At 39.2% G+C, this 21,435-nt stretch overlaps 1 protein-coding gene across 5 annotated transcripts in view; it reads right to left on the bottom strand.

Moving 5' to 3' along the window:
- The window catches only part of LOC128697231 (cell division cycle 20 protein fzy), a 31,830-nt gene extending 12,745 nt beyond the window's left edge, over nucleotides 1-19,085 (bottom strand). The window contains exons 1-8 of one of the 5 annotated variants that reach the window (XM_053788822.2): nucleotides 18,965-19,085; nucleotides 16,640-16,831; nucleotides 14,486-14,593; nucleotides 13,926-14,034; nucleotides 12,529-12,646; nucleotides 9,517-9,616; nucleotides 3,636-3,764; nucleotides 2,063-2,215 (exon numbers count right to left, since the gene is read on the bottom strand). In XM_053788822.2, the coding sequence (XP_053644797.1) occupies nucleotides 2,063-2,215; nucleotides 3,636-3,764; nucleotides 9,517-9,616; nucleotides 12,529-12,646; nucleotides 13,926-14,034; nucleotides 14,486-14,593; nucleotides 16,640-16,775 (853 nt within the window). In that variant the 5' untranslated portion in view covers nucleotides 16,776-16,831; nucleotides 18,965-19,085. The remainder of the gene's footprint in view (nucleotides 1-2,062; nucleotides 2,216-3,635; nucleotides 3,765-9,516; nucleotides 9,617-12,528; nucleotides 12,647-13,925; nucleotides 14,035-14,485; nucleotides 14,594-16,639; nucleotides 16,832-18,964) is intronic. The other 4 variants (XM_053788826.2, XM_053788825.2, XM_053788827.2 and 1 more) reach the window with 4 other exon arrangements.
- Nucleotides 19,086-21,435: the final 2,350 nt, after the last annotated feature.

Here is a 21,435-nt window from a genome sequence, read left to right as displayed (position 1 = left end):
ACCTCCCTCAAACATAATCACTGTTTTTGCAGAGGTGCTCAGAAACACAACAGTTTAGAAGCATATACGTATAAAGATACACAACATATCCCTCCAAACTGCTAATATCCCGAACCCCTCCTTTAGAGCGCAGGCACTGTACTTCCCATTTCCAGGACTCAAGTCCGGCTATACAAAAATAACCAGTTTCTCCTAATGCAATTATTAGTCATACAGTATGATTGACTTAGCAGAAATTTCTGGTCATCTGATCAAGGCTTTCCAATGACTTACCAATGCAAAAGACAAATATTACATATTAGGATTTTGGTAGATCCTCCACCCCACTTAAGAACAAATAACAAAATTAAAAAAAATATTTGAAACTGAGGGTAAGAAATACAAAATTAAACAAAAATAAAAGGGGGTAATCTTCACATGCATTCTGAAACAGATTAGGATTTAATGAAGGTTTTGAGAGCTAAATCAGTTATTCAAAAAAAAAAAAAAAAAAAAAAAAAAAATGAATCATGACTGTCGAGGATGCTGGGTAACCCAACTGGAACAATAATTTATGGAATCTCTTAAAAATTAGCTGTGAAACTTGCTGATCAGAGATTACTACTGTTTCTTTCAGCTTATCCATGCAAGATAATCTCAGTAAATTCAAGCTGCCATCACGACTGGCTAACTGCGACAAAGTTTAACTCTTCATTGTCAAAGACAACACTGAAAATGGAATAGTTTGTTTATAAAATATAAAGGATAAACCTCCTCCCTAGAGACTGTAGTGTCTTACGACAGTTAGTCATTTTTCACAGATGTAGTGTGTGGTGTAAATATTGTGCAGAGAATTCAGAGTGTGGAAGTTAGGATGAGGTGTGAAGTTACTAAAAGTATTAGTCAGAGGGCTGAAGAGGGGTTATTGAGGTGGTTTGGTCATTTAGAGAAAATGGGTCAAAGTAGAATGACTTGGAGAGCGTATAAATCTGTAGGGGAAGGAAGGCAGGGTAGGGGTCGTCCTTGAAAAGGTTGGAGGGAGGGGGTGAAGGTTTTGTGGGTGAGGAGCTTGGAATTCCAGCAAGGATTTGTGAGCGTGTTAGATAGAAGTGAATGGAGACAAATGGTTTTTGGGACCTGGCGAGCTGTTGGAGTGTGAGCAGGGTAATAATTTGCGAGGGGATTCAGGAAAACCGGTTAGCCGGACTTGAGTCCTGAAAATGGGAAGTACAATGCCTGCACTGTAAAGGAGGGGTTTGGGATATTGGCAGTTTGGAGGGACTTCTGAAATGTTGTATATGAGCGCCTCTGCAAAGACGGTGATTATGTATGAGTCAGGTGAAAGTGTTGAATGATGAAAGTATTTTCTTTTTGGGGATTTTTTTTTCTTTCTCTTTGGGTCACCCTGCCTCGGTGGGAGACGATCAACTTGTTAAAAAAAAAAAGGGGGGGGGGTAGTAATGAATAAGTATGGTTCAACACTTTTTTTTTTCAACAAGTCGGCCATCTCCCACCGATGCAGGGTGACCCAAAAAAGAAAGAAAATCCCCAAAAAGAAAATACTTTCATCATCATTCAACACTTTCACTACACTCGCACATTATCACTGTTTTTGCAGAGGTGCTCAGAATACAACAGTTTAGAAGCATATACGTATAAAGATACACAACATATCCCTCCAAACTGCCAATATCCCAAACCCCTCCTTTAAAGTGCAGGCACTGTACTTCCCATTTCCAGGACTCGAGTCCGACTATATGAAAATAACCAGTTTCCCTGAATGGTTCAACACAAAGTTAGCAAATTACCTACTCTAAAGTCAGTAAAAAGACCAAATTAAAAACTTGGTGGATGCATGAGAAATTTTTTGGCTTGAACAGGAAAATCAAATAAAAGTCTGACTGGCTTGCAAGTTATTTGTGTACAGTTCGTCACAGTATTGTGCCTTTTTATCCTTTCAGAAAAATCCAATTATTGTCTTTATGGAAGTGAAAACCATGCAGAATCTCTCATCAGTTGCATATAGAGAGGTTTACCTATACAAATTCAGTGGTTTTCCTGTCAGACTTACACACAGACTCACCCTCTTTGATCCAGGATAATGAGCACACATAATCTGGGTCATCAAGCTGGGCTAAGGGGGTGATAGAGCCATCTCCTGCATTCCAGATGTAGATGGAGCTACTGAGTGCAACTGCCAAGTGGTTATTTATACTCCAGTCCAGCAGATGGAGATCTGAGAAGAAAAAGCTACCTTGTAAATCATACCATGGGCGGAGATTGAACTCGTAGCGACTGAGTTGTAAAACTCCAGGCTAGCGCATAAGCCACCGTTTGCAATCATGTCATTATGATTTCACGAGTCAAGATACCTTGTAGTTATTGCTACCTGGGTTTGAAAAGTAAATAAATAATTCCCCCTAAAAGTTTTTAAGTTTGCAACAACATTTCATCTTTTTATTTTTGTGTTCATGTTATGATCCTCTAAACATCAACAAATGTTACAAAAAATAGGAAAATCAGTTTAGTAAAAGCAAGAGCACATTTCAAGAAAGGCAATTAGCCAACTCTGATTTACTGGACTATGTACTAATTCTCATAAGCAGAAGCATAGAGAAGGGAGGGGTGAAGACTGATGGTGCTGGGACATGATCACAAACACAAGTACTTGCCTGTATGTGGTTGCAGGGCTTGTGGTCTAGCCTTGCAACTTGCCAGGTTTGCTTCCTCCTAATTTTATGGCCCCTATCATACCAGCTCTTAAAACCAATTATGGGGCCTGCCAACACTACATCACTGAAACTATTCCACTTCCCAACCATCCTGAGACTAAAGAAGTACTTCCTGACATCCCTGTGGCTTAACTATGTTTTTAATTTCCAGTTGTCCCTGTTCACAAATATCCTGTCCCTGTCTACCCTATCAATTCCCCTGAGTATTTTGTATGATATATCACCCCTGGTTCTCCTGTCCTCCAATGTCTTTAGATTCAATTTCCTTAGTCTCTCCTCATAGCTCATGCCTCTTAACTCAGTAACAAACTTTGCTGCGTACTTCTGCACTTTCTCCAGTTTCTTAGCATGCTTCCTCAGGTGTGGGTTCCATACTGGTGCTGCATACTTCAAGAAGGTACATGGTATACAAATGTAAATTACTTACAGCATTTTGGATAATATCACAGCTAACATTGTGATCAAGAATACAACAGTGTATGAGACAGAGATGGGACAACACTAAAATTTTTGCTAATACGTACTGATACCATCAAGACGAGCCAATATCCACTAACACAGATTCTCAACTTCAAGCCGATACTGATACCTACCAACTATTTGCATAAACAAAAAGAAATCTGGATACACGAATAATAAACACAAACAATGGTGTATCAGTATTATACTGCATGAAATTTATTTAACCCTTCAACGGTCCAGACAGATCGACGTTCAAATTCGTAGCTACAAAAGTAGATCTACTTTTTTTTACATATTTTCAAATATAACAAAAAAAAATGTAGATAAAAGTTTTTTTTACACGTTTTCACATGTAAAACAAAAAAAAAAAGATCTACATTTTTTACGTACTTTCAGATGTTGAAAAAACGTATATATATGTTTGGACCATTTAAGGGCTAATAAGAGATGAAAATAGCTTACAATAGTCATCTACGAGCTCAGGTGCATCCAAGACTTTCTCGGGAACATTAGGGATGTGTCGTGTGGATGCAGCTTTGGGTGCAGCTACCTTTCCTGCACTGTACAACACCTTGAGGTTATTTACGTGATCTGTGGAGAAAATATGGATCAGTTTGCATTATGGGGAAAACCTTTGGTTTCATCATTTTACCTGCTTACTAAAGACACATACAGTGGACCTCCGCATAACGATTACCTCCGAATGCGACCAATTATGTAAGTTTATTTATGTAAGTGCGTTTGTACGTGTATGTTTGGGGGTCTGAAATGGATTAATCTACTTCACAATATTCCTTATGGGAACAAATTCGGTCAGTACTGGCACCTGAACATACTTCTGGAGTGAAAAAATATCGTTAACCGGGGGTCCACTGTAATCCATAAATTAGAGTACAAGGTACTAATTACATTATAATAGCCTTCTTTACCTTTGATATGTTCTGAAAGTTTTTCTACTCTTAGATATATAAAATGTTGAGTTGATACAATCATAACAGCTTTAGAACTAGAGAAATAATGTATGAACAGGATATGAATATACTACCCAGTGTTGGTAGCAAATCCCCAGTTTGCTACCTGATCTGAGTCTCAACTGTCTCACATAGTGGAGATAAAAACCAAATTGTGTTTCAATCCATCCATCTTATTAGTCATGGTTTGCTTATAGTCTGGGATGGACTGTAACTCACAAATTGAATGACAATTTGTGGGTTAAGTGTGAATTGCTATAGCCACAGTACAGAAGGGCCCCTTTTACTGCTTCAGTCTTATGGGCCGTGGAGGCGTTGATCCCCGAAACCCTCTCCAGGTATACTCTAGGCATGGCTCCTAATAATCAAACCTAACCAATATTGATGAACGAAAAGAAAGGAAAGAGGGGTAGGGGTCGTCCTCGAAAGGGTTGGAAAGAGGGGGTAAAGGAGGTTTTGTGGGTGAGGGGCTTGGACTTCCAGCAAGCGTGCACGAGCGTGTTAGATAGGAGTGAATGGAGACGAATGATACTTGGGACCTGACGATCTGTTGGAGTGTGAGCAGGGTAATATTTAGTGAAGGGATTCAGGGAAACCGGTTATTTTCATATAGTCGGACTTGAGTCCTGGAAATGGGAAGTACAATGCCTGCACTTTAAAGGAGGGGTTTGGGATATTGGCAGTTTGGAGGGATATGTTGTGTATCTTTATACGTATATGCTTCTAAACTGTTGTATTCTGAGCACCTCTGCAAAAGCAGTGATAATGTGTGAGTGTGGTGAAAGTGTTGAATGATGATGAAAGTATTTTCTTTTTGGGGATTTTCTTTCTTTTTTTTTTTGGGGTCACCCTGCCTCGGTGGGAGACGACCGACTTGTTAAAAAAAAAAAAAAAAAAAAAAAAAAAAAAAAAATTGGAGTGAGTTAAACAAGTTAAGAAAGCCTAGGGAAAGTATGGATTTGTCAGTTAAAAACAGAGTAGGGGAGTTAGTAGATGGGGAGAGGGAGGTATTAGGTAGATGGCGAGAATATTTTGAGGAACATTTAAATGTTGAGGAAGAAAGGGAGGCGGTAATTTCATGCACTGGCCAGGGAGGTATACCATCTTTTAGGAGTGAAGAAGAGCAGAATGTAAGAGTGGGCGATGTACATGAGGCATTACGTAGAATGAAAGGGGGTAAAGCAGCTGGAACTGATGGGATCATGACAGAAATGTTAAAAGGAGGGGGGGATATAGTGTTGGAGTGGTTGGTACTTTTGTTTAATAAATGTATGAAAGAGGGGAAGGTACCTAGGGATTGGCAGAGAGCATGTATAGTCCCTTTATATAAAGGGAAAGAGGACAAAAGAGATTGTAAAAATTATAGAGGAATAAGTTTATTGAGTATACCAGGAAAAGTATACAGTAGGGTTATAATTGAAAGAATTAGAGGTAAGACAGAATGTAGGATTGCGGATGAGCAAGGAGGCTTCAGAGTGGGTAGGGGATGTGTAGATCAGGTGTTTACATTGAAGCATATATGTGAACAGTATTTAGATAAAGGTAGGGAAGTTTTCATTGCATTTATGGATTTAGAAAAGGCATATGATAGAGTGGATAGAGGAGCAATGTGGCAGATGTTGCAAGTATATGGAATAGGTGGTAAGTTACTAAATGCTGTAAAGAGTTTTTATGAGGATAGTGAGGCTCAGGTTAGGGTGTGTAGAAGAGAGGGAGAATACTTCCCGGAAAAAGTAGGTCTTAGACAGGGATGTGTAATGTCACCATGGTTGTTTAATATATTTATAGATGGGATTGTAAAAGAAGTAAATGCTAGGGTGTTCGGGAGAGGGGTGGGATTAAATTATGGGGAATCAAATTCAAAATGGGAATTGACACAGTTACTTTTTGCTGATGATACTGTGCTTATGGGAGATTCTAAAGAAAAATTGCAAAGGTTAGTGGATGAGTTTGAGAATGTGTGTAAAGGTAGAAAGTTGAAAGTGAACATAGAAAAGAGTAAGGTGATGAGGGTATCAAATGATTTAGATAAAGAAAAATTGGATATCAAATTGGGGAGGAGGAGTATGGAAGAAGTGAATGTTTTCAGATACTTGGGAGTTGACGTGTCGGCGGATGGATTTATGAAGGATGAGGTTAATCATAGAATTGATGAGGGAAAAAAGGTGAGTGGTGCGTTGAGGTATATGTGGAGTCAAAAAACGTTATCTATGGAGGCAAAGAAGGGAATGTATGAAAGTATAGTAGTACCAACATTCTTATATGGATGTGAAGCTTGGGTGGTAAATGCAGCAGCGAGGAGACGGTTGGAGGCAGTGGAGATGTCCTGTTTAAGGTGTAAATATTATGCAGAAAATTCGGAGTGTGGAAATTAGGAGAAGGTGTGGAGTTAATAAAAGCATTAGTCAGAGGGCAGAAGAGGGGTTGTTGAGGTGGTTTGGTCATTTAGAGAGAATGGATAAAAGTAGAATGACATGGAAAGCATATAAATCTATAGGGGAAGGAAGGAGGGGTAGGGGTCGTCCTCGAAAGGGTTGGAAAGAGGGGGTAAAGGAGGTTTTGTGGGCTAGGGGCTTGGACTTCCAGCAAGCGTGCATGAGCGTATTAGATAGGAGTGAATGGAGGCGAATGATACTTGGGACCTGACGATCTGTTGGAGTGTGACCAGGGTAATATTTAGTGAAGGGATTCAGGGAAACCGGTTATTTTCATATAGTCGGACTTGAGTCCTGGAAATGGGAAGTACAATGCCTGCACTTTAAAGGAGGGGTTTGGGATATTGGCAGTTTGGAGGGATATGTTGTGTATCTTTATACGTATATGCTTCTGAACTGTTGTATTCTGAGCACCTCTGCAAAAGCAGTGATAATGTGTGAGTGTGGTGAAAGTGTTGAATGATGATGAAAGTATTTTCTTTTTGGGGATTTTCTTTCTTTTTTGGGTCACCCTGCGTCGGTGGGAGACGGCCGACTTGTTGAAAAAAAAAAAAAAAAAAAATTCCAATAATGTACCTGTTTTAGTTTTTATTACAAACCTTCTCTAGGGTTATTAAATCAAAACATTTCATATAGAAGGGAAAACAAATGCCTCTGTTTAAATCTCATAACTTGGTAAAATGCATAAAAATCACGCATGACTAGCCATTGTCATTTTCATTTTACATCCATAATCAAACTTTCTTTGCTTTGTCGCTGTCTATATACATCTCACAAGTCTTTGGTTGTACTACAGTCACTAAATCATTATTTATTTTTAACACACCAGCCGTCTGCCACTGAGACCGGGCGACACAAGAAGAAGAAACATTTTCACCATCAGTCACCCCATCATCGTCTTGTCAGAGGTGTGCCGATACCAGTTCAAAAACTGCAAATATCCCCATCCCTTCTTCAGAGTGCAGACACTGTACTTCCCACCTCCAGGACTCAAGACCAACTAACTGGTTTCCCTGAATTCCTTCATAAATGTTACCTTACTCACACTCCAACAGCACAAGAAGTCTTAAAAGCTCCTTGCCTCCACTCACTAATGTCTAACAGGCTCTCACATACTTCCTCCTCACAAATACTTTTACTCACTAGGAAACAAATCACATCCCTAAAGTATTTTGAGCAATAATTTACAAGAGCCAGCTACTACTTAAGCTTCATTGGAACCAGGGTATTGATCATAATAAATTAAAACAACTTGCCTAACGCCTCGGTGGGATACGGCCGGTGTGTTGAAAGAAAGAACTTGCCTAACAATGATTTACGATAATTCACCACAATGGTTTTAAAAATTTATTCTCCCAATCTAAAATACTTAAAGATGTGTCAGATAAGTAATAGGTGCAGAAAAACCCACTTTTAAACATGAAAGTGAGAGATGTAGTATATCCTTGCTAGAGGCCCTCACTAGCAGATCTAACTCCATTATTTAATTTAATACAGGACCTCTATGTATCTTCTTGTACAAGGTATTCTTCGACATCCCTCGTTTCAGTCTCTCACTATGCAAAAATGCAATCCCCAAAGATCTGGAATTCACTACCTGAACGGGTATAGGATCCCCTGGCTACATACATATTTAGGGCTATGCTTAAAAATCATACACAAATATCGTTCCAGTCACGGTATTGTGCCTTTTTTTGTTACTTAAAAATCATCTCATCTCTAAATACTAACCAAAACAACTTGTAATCAGTTTGAAGCAACTCTCCCAATTATTATACGACTCTAGTCTATTAAAACATCTGCCAATCCATAAAATATTAATGTTTGAACCATGGTATTATTATTTTTATTATGTGCAACTCCAAGATAATTATTCTTATAAGCCTCCACCTTGACTACCTCACATTAATATTGATAAAACAAAGATTTATTAAAAAGTTAACCATTCTGATCTTGTCTAGACTCAAGTAGTTATTATGTACTAGGATTAGTCTGCCTGAAATATCCCAGCATGACAGTGACTTTCTTTGTACTTAACAAATCAAAATCGTAATTAAACATTGCAACTTTTGAAAAGAAATAATCTTTATTCTTTATTTAGTATACTCCATTGGAAGTTGGGAAGAAGTCTTACTCTGTAAGCCATGTGTGTTGTAAAAGTCTTACTCTGTAAGCCATGTGTGTTGTAAAAGTCTTACTCTGTAAGCCATGTGTGTTGTAAAAGTCTTACTCTGTAAGCCATGTGTGTTGTAAAAGTCTTACTCTGTAAGCCATGTGTGTTGTAAAAGTCTTACTCTGTAAGCCATGTGTGTTGTAAAAGTCTTACTCTGTAAGAAATGTGTGTTGTAAAAGTCTTACTCTGTAAGCCATGTGTGTTGTAAAAGTCTTACTCTGTAAGCCATGTGTGTTGTAAAAGTCTTACTCTGTAAGCCATGTGTGTTGTAAAAGTCTTACTCTGTAAGCCATGTGTGTTGTGAAAGTCTTACTCTGTAAGCCATGTGTGTTGTGAAAGTCTTACTCTGTAAGCCATGTGTGTTGTAAAAGTCTTACTCTGTAAGCCATGTGTGTTGTAAAAGTCTTACTCTGTAAGCCATGTGTGTTGTAAAAGTCTTACTCTGTAAGCCATGTGTGTTGTAAAAGTCTTACTCTGTAAGCCATGTGTGTTGTAAAAGTCTTACTCTGTAAGCCATTTGTGTTGTAAAAGTCTTACTCTGTAAGCCATTTGTGTTGTAAAAGGAGACTAAAATGTCAGGACGAAAGGGCTAGTAACCCCTTTTGTATAAATTACTAAACGTAAAAAAAAAAAAAATCTCAGTGGGAGACGGCAGCATGTTAAAAATATACATGTATATTCATTACAGTGTAAAGAAGAATGGCATTAACAAAGTAGTGTTAAGTATTCTGTGAATTATGAAACAACAATACTAGTCCACTTGCCTTCCTTTGCTTGAGGTGCCTTACTCTTGAAGGATAATATTCTAATCTTTGGTGGTTGGCCATCATTAAGATTCTCAGTCATCTTTTCCTGGTATTCTTTCTGCAAAGTTTTTAATACCACATCAAAAAATATCAGTCTATAAAAATATATTTTAATGCATTCATGCATAAGTTAAGAACATAAGAAAGAAGGAACACTGCAACGGGTTTACTGATCCATGCGGAGCAGGTCCATGTCCCCCCCCCCCGGATTAGCCCAATGACCCACCCAGTCTGGCCACCTCCACTCAAGGAAGGAGCACGGCACCAGACCCAGCAGCACAAGCTAGTCAGGTCCAACTCACACCCATCCACACCCACTCATGTATTTATCTAACCTGTTTTTAAAACTACACAACGTTTTAGCCTCTATAACTGTACTCGGGAGTTTGTTCCACTCATCCACATCTCTATTACCAAACCAGTACTTTCCTATATCCTTCCTAAATCTGAATTTTTCCAACTTGAAACCATTGCTGCGAGTCCTGTCTTGGCTGGAAATTTTCAGCGCGCTATTTACATCCCCTTTATTTATTCGTTTTCCATTTATACACCTCGATCATATCCCCCCCTAATTCTACGCCTTTCAAGAGAGTGCAGATTCAGGGCCTCAGTCTATCCTCATACGGAAGGTTTCTGATACATGGGATCATCTTTGTCATCCTCCTCTGTACGTTTTCCAGAGCATTTATATCCATTCTGTAATACGGTGACCAGAACTGAGCAGCATAGTCTAAATGAGGCCTAACCAAGGATATATATAGTTGAAGAACAACCTGAGGACTTCTATTATTTATACTTCTAGATATGAAGCCAAGAATTCTGTTAGCTTTATTGTGAACACTAATGCACTGTTGTCTTGGTTTTTGATTAGTGCTAACCAGAACTACTAAATCCTTTTCGCAATCAGTAGTATTAAGATCTACATTATTTAGTTCATATGTGGCATGGTTATTTACCTGTCCAACATTTAGAGCTTTGCATTTGTCAATATTAAACTGTATCTGCCACTTCTCCGACCATTGCATCAGTCTATTCAAATCATCCTGGAATGCTCTAGTGTCCTCATTAGAATGAATTGGACGGCCTATTTTGGTGTCATCAGCAAATTTGCTTATGTCGCTATTTATTCCCTCATCTATGTCGTTTATGTAAATTGCGAACAACAACGGGCTCAACACTGACCCCTGAGGAACACCGCTTGTGACGTGCCCCCATTCTGATTTCTCCCCATTTATGCAAACTCTCTGCTGCCTATTTGTCAGCCATGCCTCTACCCAGGAAAAAATTTCTCCTCCTATTCCGTGTGCCTTAAGTTTCCTCAATAGCCTCTGGTGTGGAACTTTACTGAAAGCCTTATTGAAGTCCATATACACTATCACAAATGACTGAAAAAATAAGTCTAACATCTGTTATGGATATTACAGTTTAGTAGGTCAATATTATATAGTGGTACCTCGAGTTACGAACTTAATTTGTTCCAGAAGGTTGAGTGCCGATACTGAACGAATTTGTTCCCACAGGGAATAATGTAAATTAGATTAGTCTGTTTCAGACCCCCAAAAATACACTTACGAAAGCACTTACAAAAAAAATACTTACATAATTGTTCGAGCTGGGAGTGTTCGAAACTCAAGGTACCACTGTGCCGTGATGTCTTTGTCTTTCAAAGATAGTTAAAAAAAAGTTAGGGTTAGTGTTTTTTTCCTCTGGGTTACCCTACTTTCTTGAGAAAAGACCAGTGCTTCAGTAAAACAAATGAAGATAATAAGGAAGCACTTGCAAGTATATCGTAAGCAAGAATGCATTAAGCCATCCAATAGATGACACTAGAAGCATTCTCCGTATCATCCTAGGAATGATTCAAGCATCCATCATGCACTTCTACGGTTTATACAATCATCCTTCAAACTATCCTATGGTTGAAGCAATCATCCTTTTCACAAAGCTGAATCCTACCTGTACTATCAATGCTATGCTTCTCCCATTAATCTTAAGACTATTCACCATACAACAACTAGCAACTATCTCGAACTACTTAAAACAGTGACCAGAAAATAGACATCAAATTTTTCAAATACCTAAAAAACTGACATATACATAAGACCCTCGCACATTATGAATTTTTAGTGTACCAATAAATATTAATTCTTACCATAACCAAAAAGGGTTATGTTAATATTAGCTCTAAAACATTTGAAAAAAATAAAAAATAAAAAAATTTCCTGATTTTTATACTGGACTTTTTATACGACATTTACAAGAAAATTCACAGCTCAGATATACAGTGGACCCCCGGTTAACGAACTTTTTTCTTTCCAGTAGTATGTTCAGGTGCCAGTACTGACCGAATTTTTTCCCATAAGGAATATTGTGAAGTAGATTAGTCCATTTCAGACCCCCAAACATACACGTACAAACGCACTTACATAAATACACTTACATAATTGGTCGCATTTGGAGGTGATCGTTAAGCGGGGGTCCACTGTACTCTGGGCCACAGAGTTTGTAAGAAAAAAAATAAAAAGAAAGGCTGGCAATCCTACCAGTGGGCAAAATATTTGCAAGGCTTCTGTGTCATACTTGTGTGATAGGTTTACCTGGAGAGGGTTTCGGGGGTCAACGCCCCCGCGGTCCGGTCTGAAACCAGACCTCGTGGGTTGGTAGCATTTACACAGCTGATTCCTCTCAACTGACCTACTGTTCTATTTGGTGTTAAAAATAAATCAGTTACATAGCAAATATTTATATAAAAGATAATGAAAATACAGTCCATGCAATGTAAAAAATCATTATTTTTTTTAATTAACAAAGTGGCCAATTTCCGCCAAGGCAGGGTGACCCCAAAAAAAGAAGAAACACTTTCATCATCACTCACTCCATCACTGTCTTGCCAGATGCATGCCAACATAACAATTAAATATAAAATCACTTTCGCAGCTACAAGACTACAGGAAGCAAAGATGAGCCAACCTGTTGGAGTGACAATTCGTCATCATCGCTTTGCTTTTCCCCTCCAGAAGCCTCCATACTGGTTACCAACAGGTGGTGTGATCGCTCCACATCTGTCGTGCTGCGGTTGGGGATAAATCTGAAAAATTTGTAATATCTTTCATGGCATTTGCAATCCTACAATGATGTACTTATCTACTTTGTGCCCTATTTTCAGCCAATTCCTTTGTTCTAGTCGACCAAACTCATAGCTATTTCACTAGTATTCCTTCTATTCTATCAAGTGAGCACAAGAAATCACCAATTTACCTATTTCAACTACCCAATAAAGTGATCAGAATTCGGTAATTTGGCCAATTTCTCACAAAATTCAAAACTTGCTAATTTCAAAATAGGATGCAAAATAAACAATGTAGACATTCCTGACACTAAAACAACATTTCCTCTTTTCATTAGTCATGTCCTGAGGCCTCTTCTATATTACGCTTGCTTTCCATTCTGAATTTTTATTCGCATAAAAAAATTATTGTTACTGTTATGCAGACCACTACATTATTGTAATAATTGTATAAATAATGTCACCGCATTTGTGGAAACTCATTAGACAGACCAGTTGACACATATTGGATGAGTGACGTAATTTGCGTACTTTGGAATATCGAAAACTTCCACTACTTTGAGTTCAATTTCAAGCTACTTTCAGTCCTGAAACAAATCTAAATCATCTCTATTTCTATAACATATATTCCCTTCTATCAATTGAAACCAAGAAACCGAGAATAAAACAATAAAAACCATATGAAAATATGTACACCGCAAAGTCGCTGTTTTAAACCAACAACACTGTCGCAGTTATTTTCCCCATTATGCACTGCTTGTTGTAGGATTTTTTAATATGGTGTACATTTATTGCATAGACCTATTCTCTCATATCTAGGCCCAAATTTACCGCTCACAGCTTATCTGAGTGAGCTGAGCTCATGGCGTAGAACAATAGGACTGACCCGTGCTTTAAAGCTGTACTACAACAGGACCCACCCCGAAAGGGATAAGCGAGGCCCTCCTATAGTGGTAATGAAATGTTTACAAGCTTATATCTGGTTACAATTGTAAGAGTTATTTATGCAGACATGAATTAGGTCTCTCACACACACAGAAAATGCTTAAACAGGTTTCACACAACAAGTTTTTTACATGTACAGTAGTTCATCTATTATCTAGCCGCTATGGAGGGAGATGAAGGAGAAAGATTCACCACATTTCTACATCTTTTTATTGTCCCTGTTTTCTACATTTCTCTTTTTTTGCAGTGTTGGTTTCGGTGCCAAAATGAACAAGACTGCCAGACAAAGTTGGAAGTCTAATAACCAATCATCACATAAAAGATGGTCCAATGTATTATAATTCTATTAACTGACCTGTCCTGCTGGTTGAGTGGAGTCGAGGGCGTCTTGCGGCTGGGTGTTTTTTGTCCTGGACCTCGTATTGACAGCTTGGGAATTGCACGTCCAGGGGATTTACCTCTGCCTGACATATATAATCTTTGTGAACCCAACCAATACAACAAAATCATTTAAAAAACCACACAAAAGTCCTATATCACAGAAATGGGAAGGAATTTGGTCACATATTACAACAAAATCTTTAAAAACCATGTATTAGAGACATTGAGACTCATCTACTTGCAAACTAAATGTGGGAGAAATATGCTCAGCAAAGCTATATGGTGGACATTAATAATTTAATTACAGTATACAAATAAATTTTATAACTGTCAATTTCACTACATTGTTAATATTCAAACTACAATTTTAGCTGAATGGTTAACTTACAAATATTACGTGCTTGATAAGGAAAAATAAAACATGATTTACAGTAGATAGGGAAATTTAAACTACCGATTGCAGTGCTATACTTGAATTATCTACTACATTGCAACATGCTACCATTTATTTTTACTAAGTACATCAATATTTACCTGGAGACTTACCCCTACCAGGGCTTTTATCTACGAAGGAGCCACTGTGTGGAGTTTTAGCTGACCATGGACTGCTTACTCCAGATATATTTAAAAGTCCTGCAGATGCTTTCAAAAAGGAATTATTATTATTATGGGGGAGTGCTAGACCCACAGGGATTATACAGCACCTATTGGGGGAAATGGAAGGCCTTCAGGCTCAATTTAGGAAACTGGAGCACAGATCCAATTTCCTAGATGAAGAGCCCTCACCAGCATGAAGGAACCTACCTTCTGGGATTTGAAAAGGGAAGAAAAATGCTTTCAACATATAACGGGAAAACACTTTGCAATATGCAATGCAAAAGTTGTAAAGTAAAAGGACACAAGTGCAACTAATGTGATATTTTATTGTGGCACTTGTGTCCTTTTACTTTACATACTGTCGGTAATTCTACCAACATATATACAATGCAAAAGTTGTAAATTAAAGTATGATTATAGGTACTGAGACTAACACGCAGCCCTCCACAACACTTCTGCACTAAACACAGTCATGGATGTCCCGTGGTGTGCATATTTTTCATGTGGTTTGTTTCTCTTGTCACCCGTTTCCATTACGTGACACCTATTGTAAGCTTTCTAGAAATGTAGATTAACCCTTTGACTGTCGCAACCCCCAATCCTGAGGTGTCTCCTGGTGTCGCAAAATTTAAAAAAAAAAAAAAAATTATTTTTTCTTATAAAATGATAGAGAATCTTTTCCCGATTGTAATGACGCCAAACAAACGAAATTTGATGGAAAACTGACGGAATTATGCTCTCGCAAAGTTAATGACCTCGGCGCTGTTTACAAATCGGCGATTTCGCCCACTTTGAGCCCTATTTTCGGCTAATTCCATTGTTCCAGTTGCCCAAACTCATAGCTATTTCTTTAGAACTCCATTTTTTCTATCGATTGAGTACAAGAAACTGACCATTTACCGATTTCAACTACCTAATAATGTGGTCAGAAATTTGTAATTTGGCCAATTTCACGAAAACTAAAAAATATGACAATTTCAAAATAAGGTCCAGAATGAACAATGCAGACATTCCTGGCTCTAAAATAACATTTTCTTTGCTCATCAGTCATGTCTCCAGGCCCCTCTGATATTACTCTTGCTTTCTATTTTGAATTTTTATTCAAACAAAAAATTGAAGACTTACTATTATGCAGACTACTGCAATACTGTAATAATTGTATAAATAACATCAACCCATTCATGACTGCATATTAGAATGGCTAGTTGGACATTTATTGGAAATTGGCATCATTTGTTTACTTTTGAACATTGGCAAAAATCAATCATTTCCTCTACTTTGAGCTCCATTTCTAGGTTCTTTTTATAGTAAAATCAATCAAAATCACCTCTATTTCTATAATATGTTTTCCATTCTATAAAATGAGACCAAGAAAACGAGAATACAACCATAAATACTATACGAAAATAGACCACAAAGTCGGCATTTTAATTAAAAAAAACGGTCGGAGTTTTTTTTTCCTCATTATGCACTGTGTGCTCCAGGAATTTTTTTATATGGTGCACACTGACCACACAGACCCATTCTCTCACATGTGGGCCTACCAGCTTTCTCCTGCTTGATTTGAAGCCGCTAGAATTTATGAGTATATATACGTCAAACACGGTACCTCGTAAGACATATATATACGGCCGCGACAGTCAAAGGGTTAAATTCAATCCACCCACATATTTCTTTCTTAGGCATCGTGTGTGTTATAGCAGTTTAATAGATTTGGAAACCTCGAATGTACTGACCAAAAATTTAATTGTTAATTGGAAAAATCTTTGCTCTACAAATGAGGCTCATTTAACTGTAGAATTTGTTATTAAGGTTTGAGGTTTATTAATTAGAATTTGTTCTTAAGGTTTGAGGCTTATTAATTTAGAATTTGTTCTTAAGGTTTGAGGCTTATTAATTAGAATTTATTCTCGAGGTTTGAGGCTTATTCAACTTCAGAATTTGTTCTTAAGGTTTGAGGTTTGTTCTATGAATTTTGAGAGATGCTCCCAAACTTTATTCACTGTTGCTCAAAAATTCATGAAAGCAAAAAGAAAAACTTTAAGATTCTTTCAAATTTGAAAAAATAGCGCATGTCAGTGACAAACATACCATTCTCAGAAATGGAGAGTGACTGCAACCCTTGTTCTAGTGCCTTCCGCTGCCACCGAGGTGGAGGACCTCGTGTCAACTCCCCATCCATCCTCACCGCTTCGATCAGGTTAGCCTCAAACTGCAGGTGGGACATGTTTTTGCTGGGCAATAAAAGTGCAATCCTCGTAAGCGGCTAACCCGATGTAATATCTGTAATAAATGAAACTCATGAAAAATAAAAAGGCACAATACCACAAGTGGAACAATACACAATACACGTAAGAGAATGTAACTTATGTTGTTTTAACCCTTAAACTGTCCAAACGTAGATCTACGTCTTCACGCGTAGCGCTCTGACCTTGATTTTCCCCATAAGAAAGAATGTAGAAAAAACGTAGATCTACGTTCAGAGCACTACACAAACGAACGTAGATCTACGTTCAGAGCACTACACAAACGAACGTAGATCTACGTTCAGAGCACTACACAAACGAACGTAGATCTACGTTTGGACAGTTTAAGGATTAACCCAACCTGGACCATTAACTAGTCACAGTGTGACTAGTTAACCCTTAAACTGTCCAAACGTAGATCTACGCTTTTCAACATTTGAAAGTATGTAAAAAAAAGTAATTTTTTTTTTTTTACATTTGAAAAAGTGTAAAAAACTTATCTACATTTTTTTTATTTGAAAATATGTAAAAAAAACGTAGACCTACTTTTGGAGCACTACAGATGTGAACGTCAATCTGTTTGGACAGTTTAAGGGATAATAAATGATCCAAGTGGAACTGAAATATAAACTTTCACCTATGAGCGGGTTATCTGTGTATTATTAAAATCATGGGGGAGCGCTAAACCCGTAGGACTACACAGCACATGTGGCGGGGGATAGCAGGCATTTAGGCTAAATAAAGGGAACTGGAGCACAGATCCAATTCCCAAGATCAAGAGCCCCTTACCAGCATCAAGGAACCTACCATGAGGGACCTAGATCAAGAGCCCCTCACCAGCATCAAGGAACCTACCATGAGGGACCTAGAACAAGAACCCCTCATCAGCATCAAGGAACCTACCTTGAGGGACCTAGATCAAGAGCCCCTCACCAGCATCAAGGAACCTACCTTGAGGGACCTAGATCAAGAGCCCCTCACCAGAATCAATGAACTTACCTTGAGGGACCTAGATAAAGAACCCCTCATCAGCATCAAGGAACCTACTTCGAGGGACCTAGATCAAGAGCCCCTCACCAGCATCAGACCCTACCTTGAGGGACCTAGATCGAGCCCCTCACCAGCATCAAGGAGCCTACCTTGAGGGACCTAGATCGAGCCCCTCACCAGCATCAAGGAACCTACCTTGAGGGACCTAGATCAAGAGCCCCTCACCAGCATCAAGGACCCTACCTTGAACCTAGATCAAGAGCCCTTCACCAGCATCAAGGACCCTACCTTGAACCTAGATCAAGAGCCCCTCACCAGCATCAAGGAACCTACCTTGAGGGACCTAGATCAAGAGCCCCTCACCAGCATCAAGGAACCTACCTTGTGAGAACTATATCAAGAGCCCCTCACCAGCATCAAGGACCCTACCTTGAGGAACCTAGATCAAGAGCCCCTCACCAGCATCAAGGAACCTACCTTGAGGGACCTAGATCAAGAACCCCTCACCAGCATCAATGAACCTACCTTGAGGGACCTAGATCAAGAGCCCCTCAACAACATCAAGGACCCTACCTTGAGGGACCTAGATCAAGAGCCCCTCACCAGCATCAAGGACCCTACCTTGAGGGACCTAGATCAAGATCCCCTCACCAGCATCAAGGACCCTACCTTGAGGGACCTAGATCAAGAGCCCCTCACCAGCATCAAGGACCCTACCTTGAGGGACCTAGATCAAGAGCCCCTCACCAGCATCAATGAACCTACCTTAAGGGACCTAGATCAAGAGCCCCTCACCAGCATCAAGGACCCTACCTTGACTGGGGTTATATGTAAAACTCATCAATAACAATTTTTTAACTATAAGAGTTACTGTTGTTGGATTATTAATATTAATTATTAATAATAATAATAATAACTGTACTTAAACTTACGATCCTTCGTTTATAATAAAGGGGGAGCGTTAAACCCGTATGATTATGCAGCGCCTGGGGGGAGGTCCATAAACCCTCACTCAAACTATTGTAAATATTTACACAATTACTGTTGTGTAAAACAATCACAATCATCCATAAATTATAACTAAATAATCATCATACGTCAGGTTTATACTTAAACCTCGACTATAATGGTTTAAATAAACCACAAACTACCATTCAAACTATTGTAAATATTAACAAACCTCTTGTTATATAACACAATCAGAATAAACCAAAAACTGTGTTCAAGTGAAGGTAATTCCAGATAATAACGTAGGAGAGGCAGCAGAGCAACTGTTTAAATGATCCTCCATCAACCTTCACCAGCTGTTGTAAACAATCAACTCAAAACCTATTATAACTTTAAAAATTATTATTTATTAAAAATTGTACTGTAGGTTGCTTTATGTTGTTTATTTATTATCTCTAACTTAGGAACTTTTAGTTTATATATTTTATAAATTGCTCTTAAGTGGGGAGGGTAATTTATTGTGATGCTCGCTTGATGTTCGCGGGAAATTCAAAATATTAGAAATTCATGTTATTGTTTTATGGTTAAATAATATTTAAAGAAACATATACACTATAATTAAATAAAGGTTATGAAAGCAAAGACAACACTGCATAAATCTTCCAAATGTCAAGACTGATGGACTAAACACTTCGACTCAAGGCTGATGACCTCAAACTGGACTGGTGTGGGTCACATCCTGGGTGTTAGTGGACTGGTGTGGGTCACATCCTGGGTGTTAGTGGACTGGTGTGAGTCACATCCTGAGTGTTGGTGAACTGATGTGGGTCACATCCTGGGTGTTAGTGGACTGGTGTGGGTCACATCCTGGGTGTTAGTGGACTGGTGTGGGTCACATCCTGGGTGTTAGTGGGCTGGTGTGGGTCACATCTTGGGTGTTAGTGGACTGGTGTGGGTCACATCCTGGGTGTTAGTGGACTGGTGTGAGTCACATCCTGGGTGTTAGTGGACTGGTGTGGGTCACATCCTGGGTGTTAGTGGGCTGGTGTGGGTCACATCCTGGGTGTTAGTGGGCTGGTGTGGGTCACATCCTGGGTGTTAGTGGGCTGGTGTGGGTCACATCCTGGGTGTTAGTGGGCTGGTGTGGGTCACATCCTGGGTGTTAGTGGACTGGTGTGGGTCACATCCTGGGTGTTAGTGGACTGGTGTGGGTCACATCCTGGGTGTTAGTGGACTGGTGTGAGTCACATCCTGAGTGTTGGTGAACTGATGTGGGTCACATCCTGGGTGTTAGTGGACTGGTGTGGGTCACATCCTGGGTGTTAGTGGGCTGGTGTGGGTCACATCCTGGGTGTTAGTGGACTGGTGTGGGTCACATCCTGGGTGTTAGTGGACTGGTGTGGGTCACATCCTGGGTGTTAGTGGGCTGGTGTGGGTCACATCCTGGGTGTTAGTGGACTGGTGTGGGTCACATCCTGGGTGTTAGTGGGCTGGTGTGGGTCACATCCTGGGTGTTAGTGGACTGGTGTGACCGTGTGGGTCACATCCTGAGTGTTAGTGGCCTGCATATCGCAGTCACTTATTTGCACAGAACTGCTAAATGCCTCAAATGATGTAGTTGAAGTTTTAGCAGTAAAGATCGAGAACCAAAATCTGGTCATTGTGGTAGTCTACAAGCCTCCGGATGCAACGTCCCAACAATTCCAGGAACAGTTGTTGAAAATTGACCACTGTCTGGTAAATCTGCCAGCTCCTGCACCCAACATCTTGCTCCTGGGGGAATTCAACTTAAGGCACCTAAAATGGAGGAAAATAGCAAATAATGTTGTTGCAGTAATAACACCAGGAGGCAGCTCTGATGAAAACTCACACACACTCGAGCTTTTAAATCTCTGCACCAAATTCAACTTAAACCAGCAAATAATAGAGCCTACTAGACTGGAGAATACACTAGACCTCATCTTCACTAACAATGATCTGATACGAAATGTCACCATATCAAAAACAATATACTCAGATCACAACATAATTGAGGTTCAGTCATGTATGCGCGGAGCCCCAGACCGACATAATGAGATTAGTCATGAGGGAGCATTCACCAAATTCAACTTCAATAATAAGAACATAAAGTGGGACCAAGTAAACCAAGTCCTAACCGATATAAGCTGGGAAGATATACTAAGCAACACAGACCCCAACTTATGCCTAGAACAGATTAACTCGGTGGCACTCGATGTATGCACAAGGCTTATTCCTTTAAGAAAAAGGAGGAGTAGATGTAAAATAGAAAGAGACAGGCGCTCCCTTTACAGGCGACGGAAAAGAATAACAGAGCGGCTAAAAGAGACCAATATATCTGAAATGCATAGAGAGTCACTGGTCAGAGAAATAGCAAACATCGAACTTAAGCTAAAGGAATCTTATAGGAGTCAGGAATCGCGGGAAGAACTAAAAGCCAAAAATGAAATCGAAAGAAACCCAAAATATTTCTTTTCTTATGCCAAATCAAAGTCGAGAACAACATCCAGTATTGGGCCCCTACTTATACAAGATGGTTCCTACACAGATGACAGCAAGGAAATGAGCGAGCTACTCAAGTCCCAATATGACTTAGTTTTTAGCAAGCCGCTAACCAGACTGAGAGTCGAAGATCTAAATGAAATTTTTATGAGAGAGCCACAGAATTTGGTAAACACAAGCCTG

This window comes from Cherax quadricarinatus, chromosome 89 (assembly GCF_038502225.1).
Source record: "Cherax quadricarinatus isolate ZL_2023a chromosome 89, ASM3850222v1, whole genome shotgun sequence".
In the NCBI taxonomy this organism is placed as follows: Eukaryota; Metazoa; Arthropoda; class Malacostraca; order Decapoda; family Parastacidae; genus Cherax; species Cherax quadricarinatus.
Note: the sequence above shows the minus strand (reverse complement) of the source record. Positions and strands in the feature narration are given on the sequence as shown.